This window comes from Camellia sinensis, chromosome 2, assembly GCF_055761805.1.
Source record: "Camellia sinensis isolate YWXY chromosome 2, ASM5576180v1, whole genome shotgun sequence".
In the NCBI taxonomy this organism is placed as follows: domain Eukaryota; kingdom Viridiplantae; phylum Streptophyta; class Magnoliopsida; order Ericales; family Theaceae; genus Camellia; species Camellia sinensis.
Genome location: NC_138962.1, coordinates 102,505,230 through 102,529,601, shown reverse-complemented (window position 1 = coordinate 102,529,601; position 24,372 = coordinate 102,505,230). Strand labels below are relative to the sequence as shown.

Genomic DNA, 24,372 nt, shown 5'->3' with positions numbered 1-24,372 from the left:
TATGAGAAAAATTTAATATGTTTGAAATAATTTTTTTATTTTTTATAAAAAATATGAGCAAAAATAGAGAAAAAATAGAATTTTTGACTTTTTGGTATAGATTATAGGCTTTTTGATTTTTTTAATAACTTTTTGACTTTTAAGTTAAAATTATAATATGCCAAACGAGGCCTAAAAATCAATTTAGTTAATATGATAAAATGTATATCTAAATTATAAATATTTCATTTTTCTTTTACAGCCACCAAATCTAATAATAATAATAAAAATATCAAAAGTTTATCTCAAACGAAACTTTTTTAACCAAACCAAATTAGTTAAAAAAACTAGGTTAAATTAGCTTTTTTTTCAAACGAAGGCTAAAAATCTTTATTTTTGTGTCAATTTTTAACAAAAGGCTATGGTATGCATCTCTATATGCACCTCACTACAAAATTGACGTAATTTTATTACAAAATTTGTAATATCAATCACAAAATACGTAATTTCGTTACAAATTAACATAATAAAATATTCAAAATTTTATGGTTCATATTACAAAAGTTTGTAGTTTGGTTAAGATATTTTTTATTACCCTAATTTGTGACAAAGTTGTGTATTTTATGATTAATGTTACTAAATTTTATTATAAAATTATTTTAATTTGTGATAGGGTGCATACGGTAAGAGGGTGCACACCATATGTTTTCTACCATTTTAATAATTTTTATTCATTAATAAATTTTTTATTTTTTATTTTTTATTCAAAATATTTAATATTTGACTCATTTTAAATGTGTGATTTCACTCTTTTTAATGATATCAAATTTATAAAAATTAAATATACGTATTAAAAGTTATGGAGTTGGCTCCTCTCCAGTCTGTTATTAGACTAGAGGGTACTGTTGGGCTATCTGAGGCCTTAATTTAGGCTCATCTCAATAATACAACCATTTAATGTGCAGAGTCCATCATGTATATCATCCCTGCAAAAAATCACAGTAATCGAATACCAATAGTCACTTGATGATATCACATTTCTATCATAATTTATTTTGAAAATCATGCATGCCATTGATTGATCAACGTGATTTTTTTACGGAGATGATGTACTGAACGGTTTGGATCATCAAGATGAATCCGGATCAAAACCCACAACAACAGAACAGCGTCTTCTAGTCCAATATTGAATTGGAGAAGAGCTAATTCCAAAAATTATTTGTATTTTATAACATATAACAAAAATTAAAAAAGATATGATTATAGATAAAGTTGAAAGGAAAAGTTTTGAGGACAAAATTGGTATTTAAAAATATGAATAGTGTTATAGAGATGAGTGCTGCTATTAGTACCGCATAAATTATTTTAGACCATCTAATTTTTAGCTTTTTTTTATTATAATAATAATCTCAAATAAAATTATTACAAAGGACATCATTAATTTTGGGTCACCCCATCTCACAATTAAACATACACACCTACTACATCATAAATTAGGGTTTATAAGAGCACCCACTTCCATCACCACCCATCCATCTTTTCCAAATCTCACCTTCAAAACCTACACACCCTCAAAACCTTAAAAACTCTTTGGTGGCAATATTCCGGCAATAACGGTGGCAACCATTTGATTACCCACACTTCTTCAACAATGACAAAGTTTAAGGATAATTTTGGCAGCATATTTAGATTATAGTCGTATTGAAATGCTGAAGCAAACCTCATATTTTGTTGCCTCAGAAATAAACCCTAGTTCATACAGCGATATTATCAATCTGCATCACATTTATTTATTTAATCTTATTATTCACTGATCCATGAGTTTTTTAGGTGCTTTTCATTGTTAAAAAAACATTTCAATTCTCTTCTAAATTGCATGTACTAAAAATTCACAAAAGGTCGACGAACTCTCTTTTAAAAAAGATTAAATAAATAAATAAGTTTTGATTTTGAATGACAAAAACAACATGAAGAAATTGTCAAATGCTAGACCAAGTTTTGGAAAAGAAAAGAAGAAGAGAAAAAAAAATCCACACAATAGCAGATGAGAAAAACCATCACAAAATCCAAATTTAAAAGAACTTATTTTTTGGGGGGTGTGGAGGGTATGTATTTAATGGGTGGACTATTTAAAGATAATTTTGGTATTATTTGGAAGGGAAAAGAAATTTTAAGGGTTTCAAAATTTATATATAAAAGTCTAAAGAAATAGAGGTTTAAAATAATTCATGAAGTGTTAATAGTACCACTCTATAAAGATACTCTATTTCTTATCATCTCTCTATATTTGGAAGATCAATCCATGCTCTCCTCCCAAATGGAGATGATTGGATGAGTTGGAAGTAAAAATCCTTCGTATATGAAGATGTAAATGGTGGGTTAAAGATGCTCCAACAAAGTTGTTATATTGGAGAAATTTTAATTCAGGAATAATTTTAAAAAATAATTACAAATACGAAACAAATCTTATAAATATGAATAATTAAAAATATAAATTTATAATAATTTTTTTCAATTATAATCTATAATTTTCTCATTATAATTTAGCAATAACAATTACGGAGTTGTAGAAAAAAAGTGTTTTTATTTTCTATCAAACTTTTCTTTTAAAGTCGTGCTAGCTAGCTGCCACTCAAGTAAGGTGTTAGGTCCCTGTGTTGTCAAATCCGGAGACAAAATCTTGTGTTGATTCAAAATTATGTTTTTCTGTTTTTGTACTGTCCGCTCGAGCGGAGACTCTTGAGCTCGAGCGTAGATTAGCAGGTCACAGTAGTTTGACAGGGCAAGCACAGATTCTGGTGGGTGTGATTTGACGCTCGAGCGGAAACTCCTACGCTCGAGCGCATCTCTGTTTCTTAGTATGCAGTTTTTGTTCAGTCCGCTCGAGCGGGCTATGTTGAGCTCGAGCGGAGATCGCGATTCAGATTCCTATTTAAAGCTGCTAACGTTGTTTTGTTTGGGACGTTTTTCCTAGATCTGATCAAAACAAACTAGGGTTGTGTTTAAAGTCTTCTTGGGAGATTTTTGATCTTTCTTCTTGATGTTCTTAAGAGAGTTCTGAACTTATGCATTAAAAGTCATACATCAAGGAGGTTGCTTCTTAAGTTTCAAGTGAGTTCTTTTCGGTGGATTCCGAAGATCAAAGCGTAGGATCCAAAAGGCGTTTGAGTCTACGCAGTCGTTAATTCGACGAGTGAAGTTGTGATGTGGAATCAACTTCAGAATCAATTCCGTTACGAAGGTGTGGTGAAAAGAGTTACAGAAGATTCAGAGACAAATTGACTAGGGTTGGGTAATTTGTATGATTTCTTTGTAATCTTTTCGTTCTTCAGTAGTGGATTGATAGTGGCGGTTCGCCTGTGGTTTTTGATTACAATTGAAGGTTCTTCAATTGTGGTTTTTTTCACGTAAAAAATCGTTTGTGTTGTTTTATTGTTTATTCTCAAAAACAAACAAACTAAAATCACTCTCGTAAGTGTTTGATGATTTTAGGTTGAGTGTTTTGTATTTATTGGGTTTTGGAATTAGTTAATCTTGATCTAATCACAAATCACGTAGGATTTTCATAAGGAAATGAGTAAAAAAAGTAGCAAACAAACTTGAGTGCAAAATGGGCCATTGAGAATGAGATTTTTTTTTTTTTTAACAGCATTGAGAATGAGATTGATTTCTGTATGATTATGATTTCAACAGTAGAGAGGGAGGGCCCTATCTGCTTTATTCCCTGTTTGCTAGAGAACAGAGAGAACCATCCAAAATCATGTTCTTCATCCAAACTTGTTTGAAACAGAAACTTGCAGAGTCACAAACTGCTCCTTCTCTCTCTCCCTCTCTCTCTCTCTCTCTCTCTCTCTCTCTCTCTCTCTCTCTCATATTGCTTTGTTTCATACATTTCTTCCTGGGCTCTTTCACAACAAAGAAGAGTAGACATGGATGTGGTGGGGATCTTTATCTCTCCATTGCTTCAAGCTGTGATTGACAAGTTGTTGTTCTCTGATTTAATCAACTTGGCGCGTCGTGAGGGTGTCGACACTTTCATCAAGAAGCTGAAGAAGTCATTTGAAGATATAAACGATGTACTTGCTGATGCAGAGGAGAAGCAGATATCCAACAGGGCTGTCAATAGGTGGCTGAAAGAGCTCCAGCATTTGGCTTACGATGCGGACGATGTGCTGGACGAGTTTGCCACTGAAGCTCTACGCAAGAAGCTGATCAGGGCAGAGACTGATGCTGATGTTGGTGAGGCCAGCACAAGTAGGAAGGTACGCCGATTCCTCCTTCCTACTTGTTGCACTGGTTTTACTCCAAGTACGATTTCATTCAATTTCGCAATTGAGTCCAAGTTGAAGGAGATCGATGGTCGGTTACAAGATGTTACTACAAGAATTAAGGAACTTGGTTTGGTTCAAAAGGCAATTGGGGGGATGAAGTCTACAAATGTGTGGCAGAGAACAGAAATTACATATTCGGTGACAGAGCCTTGTGTTTATGGCAGAGAAGAAAAGAAAAACAAGATTATTGAATTGCTTCTCACAGATGCAGCAACTCAAAACAGAGTCGATGTCATTCCCATCGTGGGCATGGGTGGGATTGGCAAGACTACTCTGGCTCAACTCATTTGGGATGATAATGGTGTCAAAAACCATTTCGATCCGAAAGCGTGGGTTTGTGTATCTGACGAGTTTGACGTTAAGAGAATAACAAAGGCAATTCTGGAGTCATTCACTCGCGCTCCATGCAATTTGACAGAGTTAAGTGCCCTTCAACATGAACTTGAGGACACACTGACAGGAAAAAAGTTTTTGCTTGTCCTAGATGATGTGTGGAACCATAGATATGAAGAGTGGAGTTTACTACAATCTCCGTTTCTTCGAGCCGGAGCACATGGAAGTAAAATCATTGTGACAACACGAATCACGACTGTTGCGCAACAGGTGGGTACAACTGAACACCACGATTTGAAAGAGTTATCACCTGATGATTGCTGGTCAATCTTTGCCCAACATGCATTCAAGAATATAAATATTAGTGAACATTCAGAATTGGAATCAATTGGTAGGCAAATTGTTGCTAAGTGCGGAGGCTTGCCACTGGCAGCAAGGGCCCTCGGTGGCTTATTACGTGACCAAAAGGAGCATAAATGGAAAATGGTACTAACTAGCAATATATGGGATAAATCATACGAGGGAAGCCACATTCTCCCATCACTGAAATTGAGCTATCATCATCTCCCTTCCCATTTGAAGAGGTGCTTTGGTTATTGTGCAATTGTCCCAAAGGATTACGAATTTGGGGAGGATGAATTAGTCTTGTTATGGATGGCAGAAGGTTTAATTGAACACCCAGAAAATGGAGAACAAATAGAAGATGTTGGCCGCAGATATTTTCACGAATTGGTGTCTAGGTCATTTTTCCAATTGTCAAGGCATGATGAATTGCTATTCATAATGCATGACCTCATCAATGATTTGGCTCAAGCAGTTGCAGGGGACATCTGTTTTAGGTTGGAGAATAATTTAGAGGGTGGCAAGCAGAACAAGATTTCAGGCAAAGCTCGACATTCATCTTATGTTGGTAGTGAATATGAAGGAATCAGAAAATTCAAAGCTTTCGATGATGCCAGATGCTTACGAACCTTCTTAATTTTTTTGCCCAGTGCAGTCAACCACACAACAAGGTACTTGATTCATGATTTGTTGCCAATGTTAAAGTGCTTACGTGAGTTGCGTTTGGGTTGTTTTGGGATAGATGAACTACCAGATTCCATTGGAGATCTAAAGCATCTACGGTACCTTGATGTATCCCATTCTCAGATTCGAAAGTTACCTGAGTCGGTGGTAACTCTCTACAATTTACAAGTCTTGTTTTTGAAATTTTGTGTTGAACTTAAGAAGTTGCCTCTAAACATGGAGAGGCTAGTGAACTTGCGCCATTTTGACATGACTGGTGTGGATATTCTATCATCAGAAAAGATGTCGCTACATATAGGTAAATTAACTAATCTCCAAACATTGTCAAATTTTATAGTGGGTAACGATTGTGGGCGTAAAATAGGAGAGTTGAAAAGCTTATCACACATTCGAGGGGCAATACACATATCAAGAATGCAGAATGTCAATGGTGTTAAGGATGCAATAGATGCCAATTTAATGTCTAAGGAGAAGTTAAAAGAGTTATCACTAGAATGGGATGAATCTCGTAGTTCACAGAATGACATGGTTGATAGGGATGTACTTGACATGATGAAGCCTTCCAAATTTTTAGAACAACTCACCATCGGAGGGTATGGTAGTACAAAATTTCCAAACTGGGTTGGAGATGTTTCATTCTCTAAAATGGCATTCATGCGATTGAAAGGTAGTAAATATTGCACATCTTTGCCACCACTTGGACAACTACCCGTGCTTAAAGACCTTTACATTGAAGGAATGAGTACAATAAAGCGCCTAGGTTGTGAGTTCTATGGGCAGCAGTGTGGTGCCAAACCTTTCCCCTCTCTAGAGAGACTGAGCTTTGAGTTTATGACAGAATGGGAGGATTGGTCTGCTTTTGAAACAGAGGGAGTTCAGCCGTTCAGTCATCTCAGTGAGCTTTCCATCGTAAATTGTCCCAAACTTGTTGGAAGATTACCAAATGGTCTTCCTTGTCTCAATTCTCTCAAAATTGATGGTTGTCCGCAGTTGTTGATTGATGTTTCGAGCCTCGTTCAGCCATCACTTGCATCCTTGTCAATGAATAATGTTATGCTCCCAAGCCTTCCAGCACTCTTACGGACGAAGAACACGATTGAACTCGGTTCCCTCACCTTGGATATTAGCCGTGTTACAGTTCCCGACTCCCTCTGCGATCCAAGCACAATTGACGAAGAGTTACTGGCTACTGAAATGTCCAAGCATTTGGCTTCAATAACTGCTTTGAGCATTTTTCGTGTTGAAAAATTGGCGTTCCTACCGACATGGTTTACTCGAGATTTGATGGAACTCGAGAAATTGGACATTGGTAACTGCAAAGAACTCATAACATTGTGGCAGAATAAGGTGGGAATACAAGTATGTCTCCCTTCCCTCTGCCATTTAAAGATTTTTAATTGCCCCAAACTCGTTTGCTTGTTTGAAGAAGAGCAAGAAAATGGAGGAGAAGGTTTGAAAAAGCAGCAACATGAGGGGCTGCCTTGCATGCCGAGACTCGAGTATTTAACAATTGAAGAGTGTGGAATGCTGAAGAAACTGCCACAAGATCTGCACACATACACATCTCTTGGGGTGCTTAGAATTGACGGTTGTGCAAGTCTGATCTCTTTTCCAATGAAAGGTTTGCCATCTATGCTGAGAGAACTTGGGGTTTCAGGGTGTGATGCTTTGGAGTCCCTACCCGAGTTGATGACACTCAATAATCTGCAAGAGTTGCAGGTTTCTAGGTGTAAATCACTCACATATTTATTGTCAAGAGGTGGGCTACCATCCACACTAAAACTACTTCGGATTCAGCAGTGTAAAAATCTGGAGTCAATTTTTGCAGAGGAAGGGATCAAAATTGATTGTCCATCTCTTGAAAATATAGAAATTTTGGGTTGCAGGAGTCTCAAATCTTTACCTGAAGCCAATAATCTCAAGAATCTCAGTGAATTGGAGATACACGGTTGTTCTAATCTGGAGCCCCCGTCACTTGGTGGTCGTGATGAGAACAACAACATCAACCAACTCACTTGGCTTCAAAAGCTGTGTTTAGTTAATTGCAGGGCAAGAATGGTCTCCTACTTTGTCAAGGAAGGGAGTTTCCCCACCAACATCACTTTACTTCAAATCGGGAATTTGAGAGTGGACGACGTGGGTCAACTTCCAGTTCCGCCTCCATCTCCATTAGAGTGGGGTTTGCACAAACTCTCTTCTCTTACAACACTCCACCTGAATGGCGGAGGTTGGCCGTGCGGAGATACGGTGTCCTTTCCAGAAGAAGGGATGTTCCTGCCCACCTCTCTCATCACTTTGTCCATCTCTGGGTTCCCAAATCTGGAAAGACTCTCTTATGAGAAGTTTCAAAACCTCACCTCTCTCGAATCACTTTATATCGGTCAATGCCCTAGGCTCCCGTCCTTTCCAAAGGAAGGGTTGCCTCCCTTTCTTTTGCATCTACAGATCTTGTACTGCCGTGAGCTTGCGACCTTTCCAGAACAAGGCTTCCCTCCCTCGCTTTTGTCACTGGTGATCAAACCATGTAATCCAATACTGAAACAGAAGTGTGAAAAGGGGAAAAAATATTGGCCCATCATCCAATACATTCCTGAAGTAGATATCACAGCATAAGCAGCCACCTGCAAGGTACAAACAAACAAATTCAAAATATGTCCTACCATTTTTATTTATTTATTTATATTTGCATTACCAATTTCAGATTTTTATCACAACTGAGGATTTATTTATATTTGCATCCTCTACCATCATAATATAAAAATCAAAAAAGTACAATTAAAAATAATAAATTTTAAATTTTAAATTTAAACTTTGAATTTAAAATTTGATCTTATACATATCAAATAATTTGTTTGAGTTTAATATTTAAATTTTTATCAAACAACTTTTTAACTTACAAACAAGCAAACACAAAATCTGTCATACCTATATTGGAGCATGTATATATTTTATATATTAAATTATATATAATTATATTCTAAAAATTATTTTTTTCTATTTAGTTAGTTGTAATATATTTGTTAAAATATGAATTTTTGTTGGAGATTGATATCAACTACAAATTGTCTTTATTAAGTATAAATAAAAATTATGTAAATATAAAGTACTATAATAAGTTTGAGTTGTTTTTCTTTTATTTCTTTAAGATTTATATGCTTGAGAGATTCTATCTCAGTTGAAAGCAAGTTTATTCCTAAAAATGAGCGAGTTTCTTGCTGGTTTCTTATTTGAAAGCGTGGAATTGTGTTTCTTAAGAAGCATCACCAAATTAAGAGTTTCTTGCTACTATGGTCTGTGCTACTATGGTCTAGTCAACTCAAATTGATCATTTTGTGGCTTCAACTACATCTCCACATCAGCTCTTCTATTTTTCACCTGTATCAACACACAACAATGTTTTTATGTTCATTCCTTTTTCTTTTCCTTTCAAATATTTCTTTTTCCTTTTTTTATCTATATACCTCTAAATGGATGAATTTCATTCTCATTTTTATTTTATTTTTACCCTGACTCTACTACAGGCATGTAGTTGTGACTTTGAATACTATGCTCTTTTTGTTGTTCAGCTTGTAAAAGTTTATTTTTCTATATTTTCTCAATTTTCTGTTAAAAAATATAGAAAATATGCCTTGTTTGGTTTAGCTTTGAAAACAATTTTTGAGAGCCCAAAACCCAAAATTTGTTTGGTTTACAATTTTTCCAAAATTGTTTTCAATCACTTTTTCTATCTCATATTCTCTTCTCTCACATCCTACACATCAATCAACTACTTTTTCTTTCACACCCATCTATTCAACTATAAAAAAATTTCAAATCATTCCAAACTACAAACCTACAAAACTAATTTCAAAATATACAACCAAATAAATTTTCAAATTTTGAAAACTCTTTTCAATTTTATCTTTCAAAACTAAACCAAACGCAGCCTTTGTGGACAGTTTAAATGGTGAAACCCACTAACTATTGTTGTTATCACCCTTTTGTTCTCCAGGGCTTTGTTGTTGTGGAAACAAACTTTAGGATGTATTCATACTTACTGTCTAAGCTGCATTTCAAGATTTTGTGCCTCTTTTCAAGGTATGCCAGAATTATGCTTGGTAAAGACTTTGGCTGCTCTGATTTAACTCAATGCTTTTTGGCTTTGGAGAGAGCTACAATTTTGAATTCAATAGGTCACTATTTTTTGAGTTTGAGTTGTCGTGAGTTTTTTTTTTTTTTTAAATTTCTTTTCAGAATATATTCATATACTATTGTCCAGTCATGGCAAAAGCTCTCATAAGTAACAAAGGAGTAAGAAATATATGAAGAAAATTGAGAATAAAGTCCTTTCCTGAGACTACAATTGTAAACGCCTCCCTACTGCACATTGTCATGCAAGACTTTTGATCATTAAGACTTCCATGCTTTGCAAGAAGGGAAATTTTTTTAATATCAAGTTGTATTTTTTAACCATCCTACTTGCATGCTGGACTACATTTGACAGTTACAAAGCCACATGTAATCTTGTCAAAATCCATGTGCGCAATCTGTTCTAGTAGTTGGAGGGATTTAGGCTTCCTTTATTAAATGGGAGTTGAGAAGCCATCTACCCTACTTGGAGTATTATTTAGAATTCAAATACTGGGCAAATATTTGAAAAAATATAGGAAACTATTAGAAATTGGTATACCGTATAGAGTTTTTGTGTTTGTTTGTTTAAATTTACATGTTGATTTGTTTAGACTTGTCATGAAGTGGGCAATATGGAAAACAATAAGAATAAAACATAAAGGGAAGTTCATCTAATAATAACAAATAGTTCTCTAATGTTTGATAAAATCAGGTTCTTTTTCGGATGGGGTTGACCAAAGACTGAAGTGTCTTAGCAGACACTAGAGAGAAATCCTCGCTACTTTGCCACTTCAAAAATCTTCCGGCAAACTCCAAAACATGAAATATTAAAAAATGTTTGGAATGAGAGTCTTAGCTTTAGATATCTTTATTCTACTAGATCATAGGATATTTAAAAAATAGTCGATTACACTGTACAAGCTTGGTGCCATATTAGGAAGATATTGCTTATAGTTTGTATTTCCCTAAATGCTATTCATCAGCGAAGGGATAAGCTTGTCATTCATCAATGAAGGGATCAGTTTTGGCTTGAAAATGTAGGGTAGAATATCAGCTTCCAAATCTCATACTGTTTCTGAATTTACAAAAGAAAACTTGTATAATGCTTTCAAAAATGGTATTACAACAGAACATGCAAGTATTAATTCCTACTTCTTTGTAATTTTTAATCTTATCTTTTGAGACCAAACTTTTTCTTAGCTACTCTAACAGGTAAAACATGAAATAATTAAGCTAAAAAAAATGAAAGGACTTCCAAGTAATGATAGTTAATGAAATGATAAAATTTGGCCCTTTACTTGTGGTTTCCTTTAAAAGAGCTTGAGCTTGGTTGCAATTTCAATTTATTTTTTGTTAAGCAAATTTGCTTGCCTTCTAGGATATAACTCATTTCCACTACAATTGTGTTCATGTATATTACTTCAAACATCTTATCAACTTATGGATTTGTTTCCATATCTTGCAGTAAGTTTTTGAGGATGCTTGCAACTTTGCTGGAGAATATGGGGGTTTGTTATGGAAAGATTCAAGGTAGATGGCAAAGAAGGCAGAAATACTAGTGCACATCTGAGAATTCCCACGTGATCAAAGGCAATAGAAAGCACGGAAAAGGAAAGAAACAAGCAGAGAAGAGAGAAATTGTACATAGTTGCTTTTTGGCTGCTTAGCTTGGTGGGATGGGATTTTAATAAAGCTCTTTGAGCTAAGCAAGGTTGGCGGTGCTTACTATCCAAATTCAAATTTTCTTGAAGCTAGTTTGAGGAGTAACCCATTGACATTGTTTAGAGGAGTATTTGGAGTGCAAAGTCTTTTTTGGAGGCTGCACTGCACTGGCATATTGGGAATGGAAGGTCTATGAAGATTTGGAAAAATATATGGATTCCAAGGCCTTACTCTTACAAACCTATTTCTGTTACAAAATTCCTGCATGCTGATGCTAAGGTTTGCTCTCTCATTTATGAAGTTTTCATCAAACAATGCTTTTTTTGGATTTTGAAGTTGAGTTGATATGTAAAATCCCTCTTTGCCCAAGGCTTGCTTATGATATACTGGTTTGGCGCTTTACTAAAAATGGCCTTTTTTTCTGTTTAGTTGGCATATCATTTGGAGATGGTTTTGTGAAGTAGAGAAACACAGGTCAGGTCAGATGCTGGGAGTTTTGAAAGGGCATTTTCAAAAAAGATTTGGTTGCTGAAAATTCTGAATAAAGTGAAAATCTTTGCACGGAAAACATGTTCGAACATCCTTCCTGTTCAATCAAAGTTGAGGAGGTGCAAATTAATTCAATTCAATGACTGTTGTTTCCCTTTTGCTGCTGAAGTTTGGTCTTTTAGCCCTCTTTACTCTGTTCTAACTATGCCCTGCTTAAAATTTTCTATTCTTGATCTAGGAGTTTAGCCAACAGATGGCTGTATCGCCTTTGGGATTATTCTTTTTTCATTTGCTGGAGTATTTGGAACAATCACAATGATTGGGTTTTTTGCTAGGTACGTGGCTGATTACTTACAAGGTTATAACAATACATAGCTCAAGGTGGCGACTCTTGTTCAGCAAAAACATGTTTCTATTGGGAAAATGGTTTATAACCATGAGGTTTTGCTAAATTTGGAGCCAAAATTAAGTGGAACCCACTTATTATTTTTGGTCGATCCAAAGGCAAAGTTGTTCATAGCTATGTGAAGATAAATATTATGTATTTGGTTGGTGAAAACCATTTTATGGGTGAATGAGAAATCGACGCCAAAGTGAGCCATTGGAAATGACTCATGTTGGTGGGTTCCTAGAGGGGCTTGGGCCCTAAGGGCACCCAAGTTTTGTAGAGGGGGAGGACCTAGACAAAGGTAACCCTAACTGGTGACCACCATACCCACTGGCTCAGATCCGGGTTGGGTCAAGGTCGTGTGTTGGGTCAAAAGATATTTGTGTATATGCTTTTTGCAGAGAATTTTTTAATTATTTTTTTCAAATTTCCCTCCAGTTTTATTTCTTCTTCTTCTTCTTGAACAGGTGTGTCTGTTTAGATTTAAACAAAAAGTTTTCAATGGCAACCCTTTGCCATTGTTGCATTGGTTCAGACCTCTCCGAACAGGTTTCTAACAGCCTATATAAAGGCAACCCATTTCCAAAATTTATTAATTCAGTTCTATCCTGTTTTTTGTCCTCTCTTGCAGTATTCTTCATATTAGTTTTTGAGAGAATTAAGAGAGTTACAGAACATAGGTTTTGATTTGCTGTGCAGAATTGAGTGTAGTGCTGCTTCAATATTGCGAAGATCATTGTATCTTGGGAGATTGATGCCATCATACCGCAAGCACTTGTACGGCGGCGAATCTATCTCAAGGACAAAGTGTCATACACTCAACTTGATTATCAACTTTGTTAAATCTATTTTCGGTACATAAATTCTGTAAGAAAATTTATTTTATTTGTTTGATTCGTTTCTGTTTTTCTTATTGTACACAGAAGATTGTTCTAACAGTTTCCAATTGTGAAATATATTTTTCTGTATTTTCTGAGTGTTTTGTGAAGAAATTAATAGGAAGGATATGTGGACAGTTTAAATTGCGAAATCTACTAACTACTTTTGTTATTACCTTTTTGTTCTAAAGGGCTTGTTGTTGTGGAAACAAACTTTTGGATGTATTCATAATCATTGCCTACACTGCATTGCAAGATTTTGCGCGCTCTTCTCAAGGTACTTTGGATGCTCTGATTTAAATGGAATGGGTTGCTATTTTATGAATTATAGAAATGTCATGAGGTTTTTTATTGAATATATTGATTTACTTTTATCTAGTCACGGTGAAAAATCTCGTATATGATAAAGGAATAAGAGATATATCAAGCAAATTGACAAGGAATTTCTTTCCACAGACCACAATTGAAAATCCTCCCTAAGACACACACTTAGGCAAGACTTCTGATAATTTAGACTTCCACGCCTTTGCAAGAAGCAAAACTTTGTATAATATCACGTTGTGTTTTTAAACCTTTCTCCTTGCATGCTAGACAACATTTGACAATTATGAAGCCACCTAGTTTGGCCTACAACACACTTTTTGTTTAATGTATTCTTATTGAGTTTTTTTTCTTCTTCAAAATTACATGTTGATTTGTTTAAACTTGTTGGGGAGTGGGCGATATGACAAAGAAAAAGAAGAAATCAAAAGGGGAAATTCGTTTAATAGTAATAAATGGCCTCTAAATCTTTGATAAAAATAGGTTTCTTTTCCAGATAATGGGGTTGACCGAAGACCAACATCTTATACACTGAAGAGAAATCCGTGGTTACTTTGTCACTCCGGAATTCTTTTAGCAAACTCCAAAACATGACATGGTAAAAAATGTTTAGAACGAGAGACTTTCCCTTTAGATATATTTATTCTGCTAGATTGTTAGATATTATATATATATATATATAAATTGAAGTCATTGTCATTTACCATTTTCTAGCTTGGTGCCAAATTAGGAAGCCGTTGCTCATTGTTTGTATTCGTCTAACTTCTATTCCTATATTTGCCATTCATTGATCAAAAAATCAATTTTTGTGCTAAAAATGCAGGGTAGAATATCAACTTCCAAATCTTATTGTAGCTACAATTACAAAGAAACCTTGTATAATGCTTTCAAAAATGGCATTATGGAAAAACAGACAAGTATCGATGCCAAGTTGTGTAACACTTTGAGACTCTTATTATTGTACTAGTGGGATTGCTCTTGACACTCTTATTATTGTACTTGGAGCCTCTTTGGTTCATCTTGGAATATTGATTGAGGTGGTATCATAATGGTAAAGTAGGATTGAACCAAAAACATTGATTCAGATAATTGTCCTATGAGCAGTCTTCACTCTTATGCCTTTTTTTCTTTCCACACTTTGAATCTGAATGTGAGGCTAGAACCATTGGAAAGCTCGTTACGGGGCTTTGATTTAGACACAAGAACGACCAAAAATGGAGTCCGAATGACGGAGTTATGCCCATTTGAAATTTGAGTAATTGTGTTAGAAGCAAGTCCGCTCAAGCGAACTTTTGACCGCTCGAGCGATTTTTGCGAATTTTAGAGATTCTATGAACTTTTTTTCGCTGCTCAAGCCAAGCTTTGACCACTCGAGTGGTCTATTTGAAATCTGGCACTTTAAAGTCACTTTTGGCCCACACTCTTCATTCTTTTTTCCTTTCTTCTCTCCCTTTCCTGCATACCCAAAACCCTAGACCTCCAAATCTTGATTTCATCCATTTTTCACCAAGAATCCACCATAGATCTTGTAGTAAAGGTGAAGAACAAGAGAAGATCAACATTTTAACTGATTAGATTGCGATTTCTTCAAGGTTTTTCTTTAGGTTTGCATCTTCTTGTCTTCATTCTTGAGGTAGGGGTACTTTTAACTTGATATATTTGTGATTTGAGATATATATGTGATATTTTCTTAGTTATAATAATGTATGAGATGATTTTGTGATATAAAGTGGGTTTGTTGAATAAAAAGGGGTTTTCGTCCATATTTTGGAAAAGTTTATGCATATCCTTCTTGATTATTGTTAGAAATGGTGAATATTGACTCCTTATGTGTAAAGGAGGGGAAAGCCCCAATTTTTTCAAAAACCCTAGTCTTCAAATTTGATTTAATAATGGGTTTGGCCAAATTGACTCTTAAATCTTAAAATTGGGTGAAGGATTATGGAAATGGTGTTAAGATATGAGATTTTTTAAGCTCTGAGTATATGTATTGAGATTGATAAATGTTGAGATTGGAGAAATCTTTTGGTTGTTGATATTATTAATGTTGTTGTGGATTGAACAAATCTTAGAGAAAATTTATTGAAAACTCATGCATCATGTGCATCATAATTTCTCTTGTGATCCTAAAATTTTGTGGATGATTGGAAAGTATTAGAAGGGGGGTAAATAGCATATGAGTCTAGGTAGTTGAGTCGGGTTTTGGTAATGGGTTCTATGTTGTATGTGGTACCCGCGCGAGAGTTAAGGTCCCCAATTGTCCTGTCTTGTGCATATCGCCAGACGAATGTGGGAAAGGTTTTTGGGTGTCTACGAGCTTGCCGTTTATAGAGTCGGCGAATGTGGAAAAACTTGATTTTGGGTGTCCACGAGCCTGCCGTTTATAGAGTCAGTGAATGTGGAAAAGCTGGATTTTGGTTGCCCATAAGCCCGCCATTTTAGGAGTCGGCGAAAGCAAAGAGGGAAGGTTTTGGGTACCTATCGCCCTGCCGTTTTTAGAGTTGGCAAATGTGGGAATATTTTTTGTTTATAAATCTATATATGTATGTATGGTTTTGCAGCTCTTGCTTGGGACGTCATAGCGTATTTACCACCCCATGTTTGTAGACGAGACTTTGAATGTAAATCATGCATTGAACATTTTTGGTTTTAAAAGAGAAAATATAGATTTCATCCTAACAAGTGCATGGCATGATTATATGCATCTCGATTATTTATATGTCTTGTTAATAGTATTTCCTACTGGGCATTAGCTCACCCCAACTAACAACATTTTAGGAATTGATGGTGTGACTCCACCCTAGTGACAAGGCAGTGAAAATTTTGAATGGAGCACGTGGGCTCATTGGATGTTATTTGTTAAAGCTCCGAGCCAATGTGTGCTGGGACTGAATGTCCACCCTTTTGCGTAACCAAGGGGTTTCCCTTGAAACTTGTACGCCATTAGGGCACCTTTACTTTTGATTTCTTTAATTTTGTGAACTATAACTTGTATCGTGAACGTAAGATGTAATAGTTTAATATAGTTCAATGAGAATGAGATTTACTTAATGAGAGATAATATTTTTCTTAAAGCATTATCTTATGAGAAATGGATTTATTTGATGGAAACCGGTGAATAATTTATTAAAAATTGACTATATAAAGGTTTATAATTTTTGGGGCGTTACAAGTTGTCTATAACTTCATGTTATCTTTTGAGACCTTTTAAGAAATTATGTCGTCTTTTAACAGATAGAGTAGCTAAGACTTTACAATAATAACTAATGAAATCATAAACTTTGGTCCTTTACTTGTGTTTTTCTTTAAAAGAGCTTGAGCTTGGTTGCTAATTTTATTAACCAAATTCTCTTACCTTTTTTGGATGTTTTGTCATAGGACACAACTATGCCCTTGCAAGTGCATGGAACTCTCTTGCTTTCAGCCTTGGTTACTTTGAAAAGTTAGAAGGTATGTTTTGTTTGAAATAGGAAATGGGTATGCTCTAAGAAGCACATACACGGACACATGACATGACATGACACTAACACGCGAACATACAAATTTTCAAAAACTGCAGGACACAACAGATTGGGGACACGTGCAAAACATATAATTTTATACATTTGTTATATGTTATATTTTTAAATATTTAATATGTATTTTATGTCAAATATTTAATTTATCAAATTTATCAACCTTAGATATGTTTTTTTAACAAACAAAATTAAATTTTTTTTTTTTTGAAAAAAATAGTCCTCAACGTGTTCTTAGAGTGTCCTCAGCGTGTCCCTAACGTGTTCTCAGAGTGTTCTTAACGTGTACTTAGCGTGTCCCAACGTGTCCGCAACGTGTCCCAAGTGTCCCAGCATGTCCGACGCTTTCCAGCGTATCAGACACCTGTATATGACCTCCGAAGAGGTGTTTGTGCTTCATAGTATGCTTTATTTGTTTTGTATTCTTTTTTTGATAAATAGTTTTCTTTTCTTTTCTTTTTTTTATTTGGGTGGTTTTTGTTTTTGTTTTCTTGGTATGTATGTTTGCATGTGTGTGTGGATAGGTGTGACGTGGGAGTAGTTGATAATAAACAAAGTTTTTTACGTTATAATTAATGGTGAAATCTTGCTCCTTTTTTTTGCTTATCAATGTGAAATCTTGCTTTCTTTGAAAGCCCTGAATGGGATGCTCTAACCTACTGGAATGTGGATGACTTGGATGGTTATATAGGACTAACTTTATGACTTATATGTAATATGTGGATATGGCTGCTCAAATACCATGAGTTCCACTTAATATATTTTTACGTTTTCTATATTCTCTAAGGTGTAGAACGAAGTATAAAATGCAGCCCCAATTTTTGTTCTTATATAAATCTAGCCATAATTTTTTTGTTATCTACAGGGGCCAAAAAAAAAATTATTGTTTGTTTGTTTGTTCTATTAGAATATAATTTGCTTCTTTGAAATTTGAACCTTTGTATTTGTAGATAATTTCTTTTCATCTATAGAAAGCACATCCTCGTGTTGCAAAAAGAATGCCATCTAAACCAAACCAAACCTTAAGTCCCATCAAATAAGGTCGGTTGTATGAATCCTTTTTCTATACTCGACTCTATCAAAGGTCATATCGTTAGTCAAATTAAGGAGATTTATATTTCTATTTACTACTCTAGCCCACGTCAATCTAGGTCTACCTCGTCCCCACGTCACTACATCATATCTCTTCACTATTGCCTCTGTTGGTCTCCATTGTATATGCCCAAACCATCTCAATCTATTCTTTCTCAACTTATTTTTTATCGATACTACTCCTACCCATTATCAAATATACTCATTCCTAATTCTGTCTTTCTATAGCGACCTCGGTCTTTTCTCTTTAAATTATTGTATCCGGACTTAGGTTCCGTGGATCCTGTCATTACTTATTGGTTGTTGTTGTCCTTTAATCTCTTAGTATTTGAATTATAGGTTGTGTTGGGCGGGTCTGTTACAGGTTGGTTGATTTTAGATGCCAATAGGTGATGCCCAGATTTTGGTCTTCACGCTCGAGCGTAAGTTTTAACGCTCGAGCGGTCCCTTCGTTGTTGCTTCTCCGCTCGAGCAGGAATTTTGACGCTCGAGCGTGATTTTTCATCTCCCAGTATTTTGCTCTGCAGTTCTTCAGCTCGAACGGTAGTTTTTACGCTCGAGCGTGATCCCTTGTTTTTGCTCCTCCGCTCGAGCGGGGAGTTTGACGCTCGAGCGGGTGCCAGCGCCTGCAAAACTTCTGGAAGGGTGCAATCGACGCTCGAGCGGCTTTCTTCACGCTCGAGCATGATTCTGTGTCTTACGCTCGAGCGGGGCTTTCTACGCTCGAGCGTAGAGTCGATTATATCAGTCCGTGATTTCACTTTTTGGATCACTTTTTGACCTACCTTTTCTTTCTTAACCTTTAAAAACCGCCATTTGAGAGTTTCTCTCTCTACTCTCACCTTCTCTCTAAGATTTGATCTATTCCTTGTGGTCTTCTACCCTAGTTCCTTTGGAAGAAAGGTAGAGCTTCACGAGATCTTTCTTTTAATCTGAAAAAGAGAGGATTTGGAGCACTTTGGATTTTGGGTCGTCATCTCCATCTTCTCTATTTTAGTTGTGATCTTCAAGGTAGGGATTTCCTACTCTATTCTATAAGCTTTGTTCTAAGTTTTGGTATTTTAAGATGTTGAGGTCACTTAGATAATTTTGGGAAAAACCCTAGTTGTATTAATTAATTAATTTGTAAAATTAATTTAAGGGAATTGGGGAATTTGGTTAAATTCATGAAATTGATGAATTCATAGATTAAATGGTGTAGTTGGATGATTTAAATCACTCACCTATTAAATTGTTGACATATTTATTTCCAGTCTAGAAATAACTGTTTTGGGCTATCGGTGGAGGATAGTCGTGATTGTTGTAGACATTGCATGTGGATTAGGAATAACTGAAACTAATCACATTGGTTAAGTCATTAATTTTGACTATTGAATTAATACTGAAAATACGTGTATTGGTTGAGCATTGCATTTGCATATTGTGTGGGAGGAGATAGGGGATGTACTCCACGGTTTAGGGGAAGATAGGGGATGGACCTCTAAACCGGATTTTTGTTTGGGAGGAGATAGGGGATGGACTCCATTAGCACCATTTTTATGTGTGCTTATTATATTGAAGTGTTTTTACATGATTATTGATACAGCACTAAAATGTGTATCAAATGGGAAGTATGAAGTGTTTTGATATGAGCATGAGTCTCATTTGTTTTGTTGATATTGGAAGTAATGTGATTATGATATATAATTCACTGTTGTACGTTTGGCCAGGTTCTGAGCCATGTTGATAATAATGGAAAGTGAAATGTGTCTTAGACATTAGTGTCATGAGACTGTTTAATAATAAAATTGATTATCTTGATTAACCATCTATTGAATGCTATAGCTTTATTCAATGCTTATATTTGGTTTAGTATTTTTCTACTGGGCTGTGGCTCACCCTTTATGGGAACATCATTTTCAGGTTCAGGTGATAAGCTACCTCCACGGACTTAGCCTGGAAGGATTTGATGTTTGGGATTTTGAAGACTTGTCTTTAGTTATATGTTTTATTTTGTTATTTTTGGGATTTCATGTAAACATTCAAGCCTAGGGCTTAACTTGTAAATGAGTTAGTACTCATCCTTTTTGTGTCCAAGTGTTAGCTTGGAAAGATGTAAGCCCTTAGGGCATTTATTTTGATGTTGCAGGATGTTACAAGTAATGTCTGTCAATAAGAATACTCTGATGACTAACTCAAATGATTCGTTTTCTTTTATAAATGCATGTTGATGTTATGGCTATTATGGGTTTATTTTGAGGGTGTTACAACTTGGTATCAGAGCGTACCGGGTTTGAATACTTTGGGTACGTGGGAAGTGATTAGTATCACAATGGGTTCGTCTCGTTTGATAGAGACTTAGTGTAACGTTATATGCTTATGTGATAACATGTTTATGTGATTATGTGGGTATGAAATGTAGTTTCTAGGATGTTGATTGGACCCTTGAGTTCTAGTAGTCTTGTTGGAAAGGCACTTGATCACTGCTGCTTCCAACCGGAACTATAGTAACGCATTGGGACTATCATTATCCGGGAATGAAATTCGTAGGTGCTTATGTGATTATGTGCTTACGTGGAATGAATTATTGTTGTCCATTGTATTAGGACGCGAGTGTTTAGCTTCGGCACATTTATTAATGTGCTAATGTCTTTGTTTCCTTTATTAGGATGTCAGGACGAGGACGAGGACGCGGTAGGCGTGGTAGGCCGGGTAGGCAGGAGGTGCCTGTGCCAGAGGAGATTCCGATAGTTCAGGAGGGAATTGGCCAGGCCAATGTGGCCGAGCCAGTAGGCCAACAGGCTTTGGGCGCTTTAGCTCGAGAGATAGCGGGGGCATTCAGGGAGTCAGTAGGCATTCTCAGAGCTGAGAATCAAGCTCAAGCTGTTATTGCGGATGCAGGACCTTCCTTTCTGAAGAGGGAGTTCTTCCGGTCTAATCCGGATGAATTTGTGGGTGATCCTAAAGAGCCGCTTAAGGCAGATGAATGGCTCGAACAGACAACGAAGACGTTTGAGATGCTGGGCATCGAAGACGAGGGGTTGAAAGTGACCTTGGCATCTTTCCAGTTGAAGGGGGATGCGGGTCAGTGGTGGAAGTTTACTAAGGGGCGTATAGGAGGTACGTGGGAGGCTTTTGTGAATGCTTTCCAGGAGAAGTTTTTATCTCCGGCAGTTAGGGAGAAGCTGCGAGATCAGTTTTGTCAGCTTAAGCAGTCGAGTTCTTCTGTGGCCGAGTTTGAGGCTGCATTTACTAGCTTGTCCAGGTTTGCACCTGAGTTAGTGGCGTCTGAGGAACGCCGCTGTATTGAGTTTGAGAAGAAGTTGAGGCGTGGCCTCAAGCTGAGAGTTGGGGGAACTATGATTCGGGATTATGGGCGTATGGTTGATGCTGCAGCCCATATGGAGATCATGATGCAAGAGGAGGAGGAAGGACAGAAGGGCTCCAAGAGGAGTCAGGATAGTCAGAGTGATGGTAGGAGACAGAAGGGTTTTAATCCCCAGCAGTCTCATGGTAGCTTTTCGAGATCGACTTTTCCTGTACCGAGTGCTAGTTCGGGGAAAGGCAGTCAGGGAGACATTACCTGTTTCAAGTGTGGCCAGTTGGGCCACAAGTCTCCAGTTTGTCCTCAGAGGGGAGGAGTTCAGAGAGCAGCATCTTCTTCGGCTCGATCTCAGAGCCAGAGTCAGGGTAGAGGTCAGCCACTCTCGTGTTATCAGTGTGGTCAGCCAGGGCATATGAAGAGGTATTGCCCCCAGTTGGGTGGCACACCTGGTGCATCTGGTTTGAGGCAGATTCAGGGTCAGCAGCCAGCTCAGTCGGGCCAGGCCTCGAGGGCTAATCAGGGGGCTTCATCGTCTCAGTCGGTGCAGCAATCTTATGCTCCTAGGGGTGAGCAGGTTGATCAGAGGTCATCTGGGCGCGTGTATGCTGTTACCGCGCAGGATCTTGTACCGGCTCCATCTGTTGTGAGAGGTACTTTCTTGTTTTGCAACTCGGTTGCTAATGTTTTGATTGATACGGGTGCATCTCATTCCTTTGTGTCTGCTGCATTTGCATCTGTTTTGGAGTTGGAGTTAGCACAGTTGGCATCTCCTATTTGTGTAGTGTCGCCTCTTGGGGGTGAATTGATTTTGAAACACGGTGTTAGGGGTTGTGATATAGAGGTTGATTACCATAGATTCCCATTTTCCTTTGTAGTTATGCCTATGAGAGGTTTCGATGTTATTTTGGGTATGGACTGGTTATCGTCATACCGGGCAGTTATTGATTGCTACCGCCAGAGGGTCACTTATTGTACCGTGAGCGGAGAGTATTTTCATTTTCTGGGGGACCGGGTTGGTGATGTGTTGCCACCGGGGTATGTTCGACGAGGAAGGAGTGAGCTTAGTGGGCTACTTGCTAACCTTTTGATTAGTGAGGATAATGAGACTCAGATTGTGTTGCCAATGGTGGTTTGTGAGTACTCGGATGTCTTTCCCGAAGATCTTGTAGGTTTGCCACCGCATCGGGAGATTGAGTTCTCTATTGACCTAGTGCCCGACACGGCACCGATTTCCATGGCACCTTATCGTTTTGCCCCAGCCGAGTTAGTTGAGTTGAAGATCCAACTCCAGGAGTTACTAGACAAGGGTTTTATACGCCCTAGTGTTTCGCCGTGGGGAGCACCGGCCCTCTTTGTTAAAAAGAAAGGTGGTGCTTTGAGACTTTGCATAGATTATCGGAAATTGAATCGGGCTACGGTTAAGAATAAGTACCCTATGCCTCGTATCGATGACCTGTTTGACCAGTTGAAGGGTTCCCGTTGTTTCTCAAAGATAGACTTGAGATCGGGTTACCACCAGTTGAGGGTCAGGGAAGAGGATATTCCGAAGACGGCATTCCGTACGCGGTATGGCCATTATGAGTTTTTGGTAATGCCATTCGGGCTCACCAATGCACCGGCAGTCTTTATGGACTTGATGAACCGGATCTTCCGGGAATTCTTGGATCAGTTTGTAGTCGTTTTGTGGACGACATCCTTATCTATTCGCCTTCTGAGGAGGAGCACGAGGCACACTTGAGGGTGGTGCTTGAGTTACTTAGAGCCCATAGGCTGTATGCCAAGTTTGGGAAGTGTGAGTTCTGGCTGAGAGAAGTCAAATTCTTAGGCCATGTGGTATCCGGTGAAGGAGTGTCTGTTGATACATCCAAGGTAGAGGCAGTGCAAGATTGGGCACAGCCTAAGAGTGTGTTTGAGATCCGCAGTTTCCTGGGGTTAGCTGGGTATTACCGTCGGTTTGTGAAAGACTTCTCCAGGTTAGCATCACCGTTGACTAGACTGACTCGGAAGGGAGTTAAATTTGTATGGAGTGAGACTTGTGAAAAGTCGTTTCAGGAGTTGAAAGTTAGACTGACTACCGCTCCAGTATTGATTATTCCAGAGAGAGGGTTGGGTTATGCAGTCTATTGTGACGCCTCACGAGAGGGTCTGGGTTGTGTATTAATGCAAGAAGGGAAAGTAGTTGCCTATGGTTCACGTCAGTTGAAAATTCACGAGCAGAATTACCCTACGCATGATCTAGAGTTAGCAGCTGTGATATTTGCCTTGAAGATTTGGAGGCATTATCTTTATGGTGAGAGATTTGAGGTATTCTCGGATCATAAGAGTCTGAAATATTTGTTTACACAGAAAGACTTGAACTTGAGGCAGAGGAGGTGGATGGAGTTCATAGAGGATTATGATTTTGAATTGCATTATCATCTGGGAAAGGCCAATGTGGTGGCCGATGCCCTTAGCAGAAAACCTATTGGTGTCATAGCTAGTATAGCCATCCGAGAATGGAAGATGTTGAGTGCACTTGGAGAGTTTGCTTTACTTCTGGGCGAGTCCGTTGAGGCTGCGGCCTTGTTTTCTATTGTTGCACAGCCTACACTTGTGACTCGAGTGTTAGAGGCTCAGAGAAGTGACCTTGAGGTAGAATCTCTCCGTGAGAAGATTTCCGGTGGGAAGGTTGAGAAGGGTTTGACGGTGTATCCCGATCTGAGTGTGAGATACTGAGACCGTCCGTTTGTGCCGGAGTCTTGTCGAGAAGAGGTACTCCGAGATTTTCATCATTCACGCCTTGCGGTGCATCCGGGAGGCACTAAGATGTATCGGGATTTGGGTCGCCAGTTCTGGTGGCGGGGTATGAAGAGGGATGTGGCAGCTTTCGTATCTAAGTGCCTTACTTGTCAGCAAGTGAAGGCTGAACATCAGAGGCCAGCGGGTTTGTTGCAACCCTTGCCTA

The 24,372-nt window shown here is 37.5% G+C and overlaps 1 protein-coding gene across 11 annotated transcripts; it reads left to right on the top strand.

The window, feature by feature from the left end:
- The first annotated feature begins 3,554 nt into the window (after positions 1 to 3,554).
- LOC114317664 (putative disease resistance RPP13-like protein 1) lies at positions 3,555 to 20,356 on the top strand. Of its 11 annotated transcripts, none has more exons than XM_082915311.1 (11): positions 3,555 to 8,297; positions 9,661 to 9,746; positions 11,245 to 11,490; positions 11,565 to 11,720; positions 11,871 to 12,049; positions 12,169 to 12,265; positions 12,786 to 12,867; positions 13,018 to 13,185; positions 13,388 to 13,473; positions 16,896 to 16,967; positions 20,027 to 20,356. In XM_082915311.1, the coding sequence occupies exon 1, from the start codon at positions 3,909 to 3,911 to the stop codon at positions 8,280 to 8,282; it is 4,374 nt and encodes a 1,457-aa protein (XP_082771437.1). In that variant the 5' UTR covers positions 3,555 to 3,908; the 3' UTR covers positions 8,283 to 8,297; positions 9,661 to 9,746; positions 11,245 to 11,490; positions 11,565 to 11,720; positions 11,871 to 12,049; positions 12,169 to 12,265; positions 12,786 to 12,867; positions 13,018 to 13,185; positions 13,388 to 13,473; positions 16,896 to 16,967; positions 20,027 to 20,356. The 11 variants fall into 11 exon arrangements, with proteins under 11 accessions (XP_082771437.1, XP_082771430.1, XP_082771429.1 ...); XM_082915304.1 differs by adding an exon at positions 14,014 to 14,115 and having other exon boundaries at positions 11,245 to 11,720; XM_082915303.1 differs by having other exon boundaries at positions 11,245 to 11,720; positions 13,018 to 13,172.
- Positions 20,357 to 24,372: the final 4,016 nt, after the last annotated feature.

Excerpts from the sequence above, each read along its gene's own strand:
- LOC114317664 (XM_082915310.1), top strand. The coding sequence starts at position 3,909 with ATGGATGTGGTGGGGATCTTTATCTCTCCATTGCTTCAAGCTGTGATT.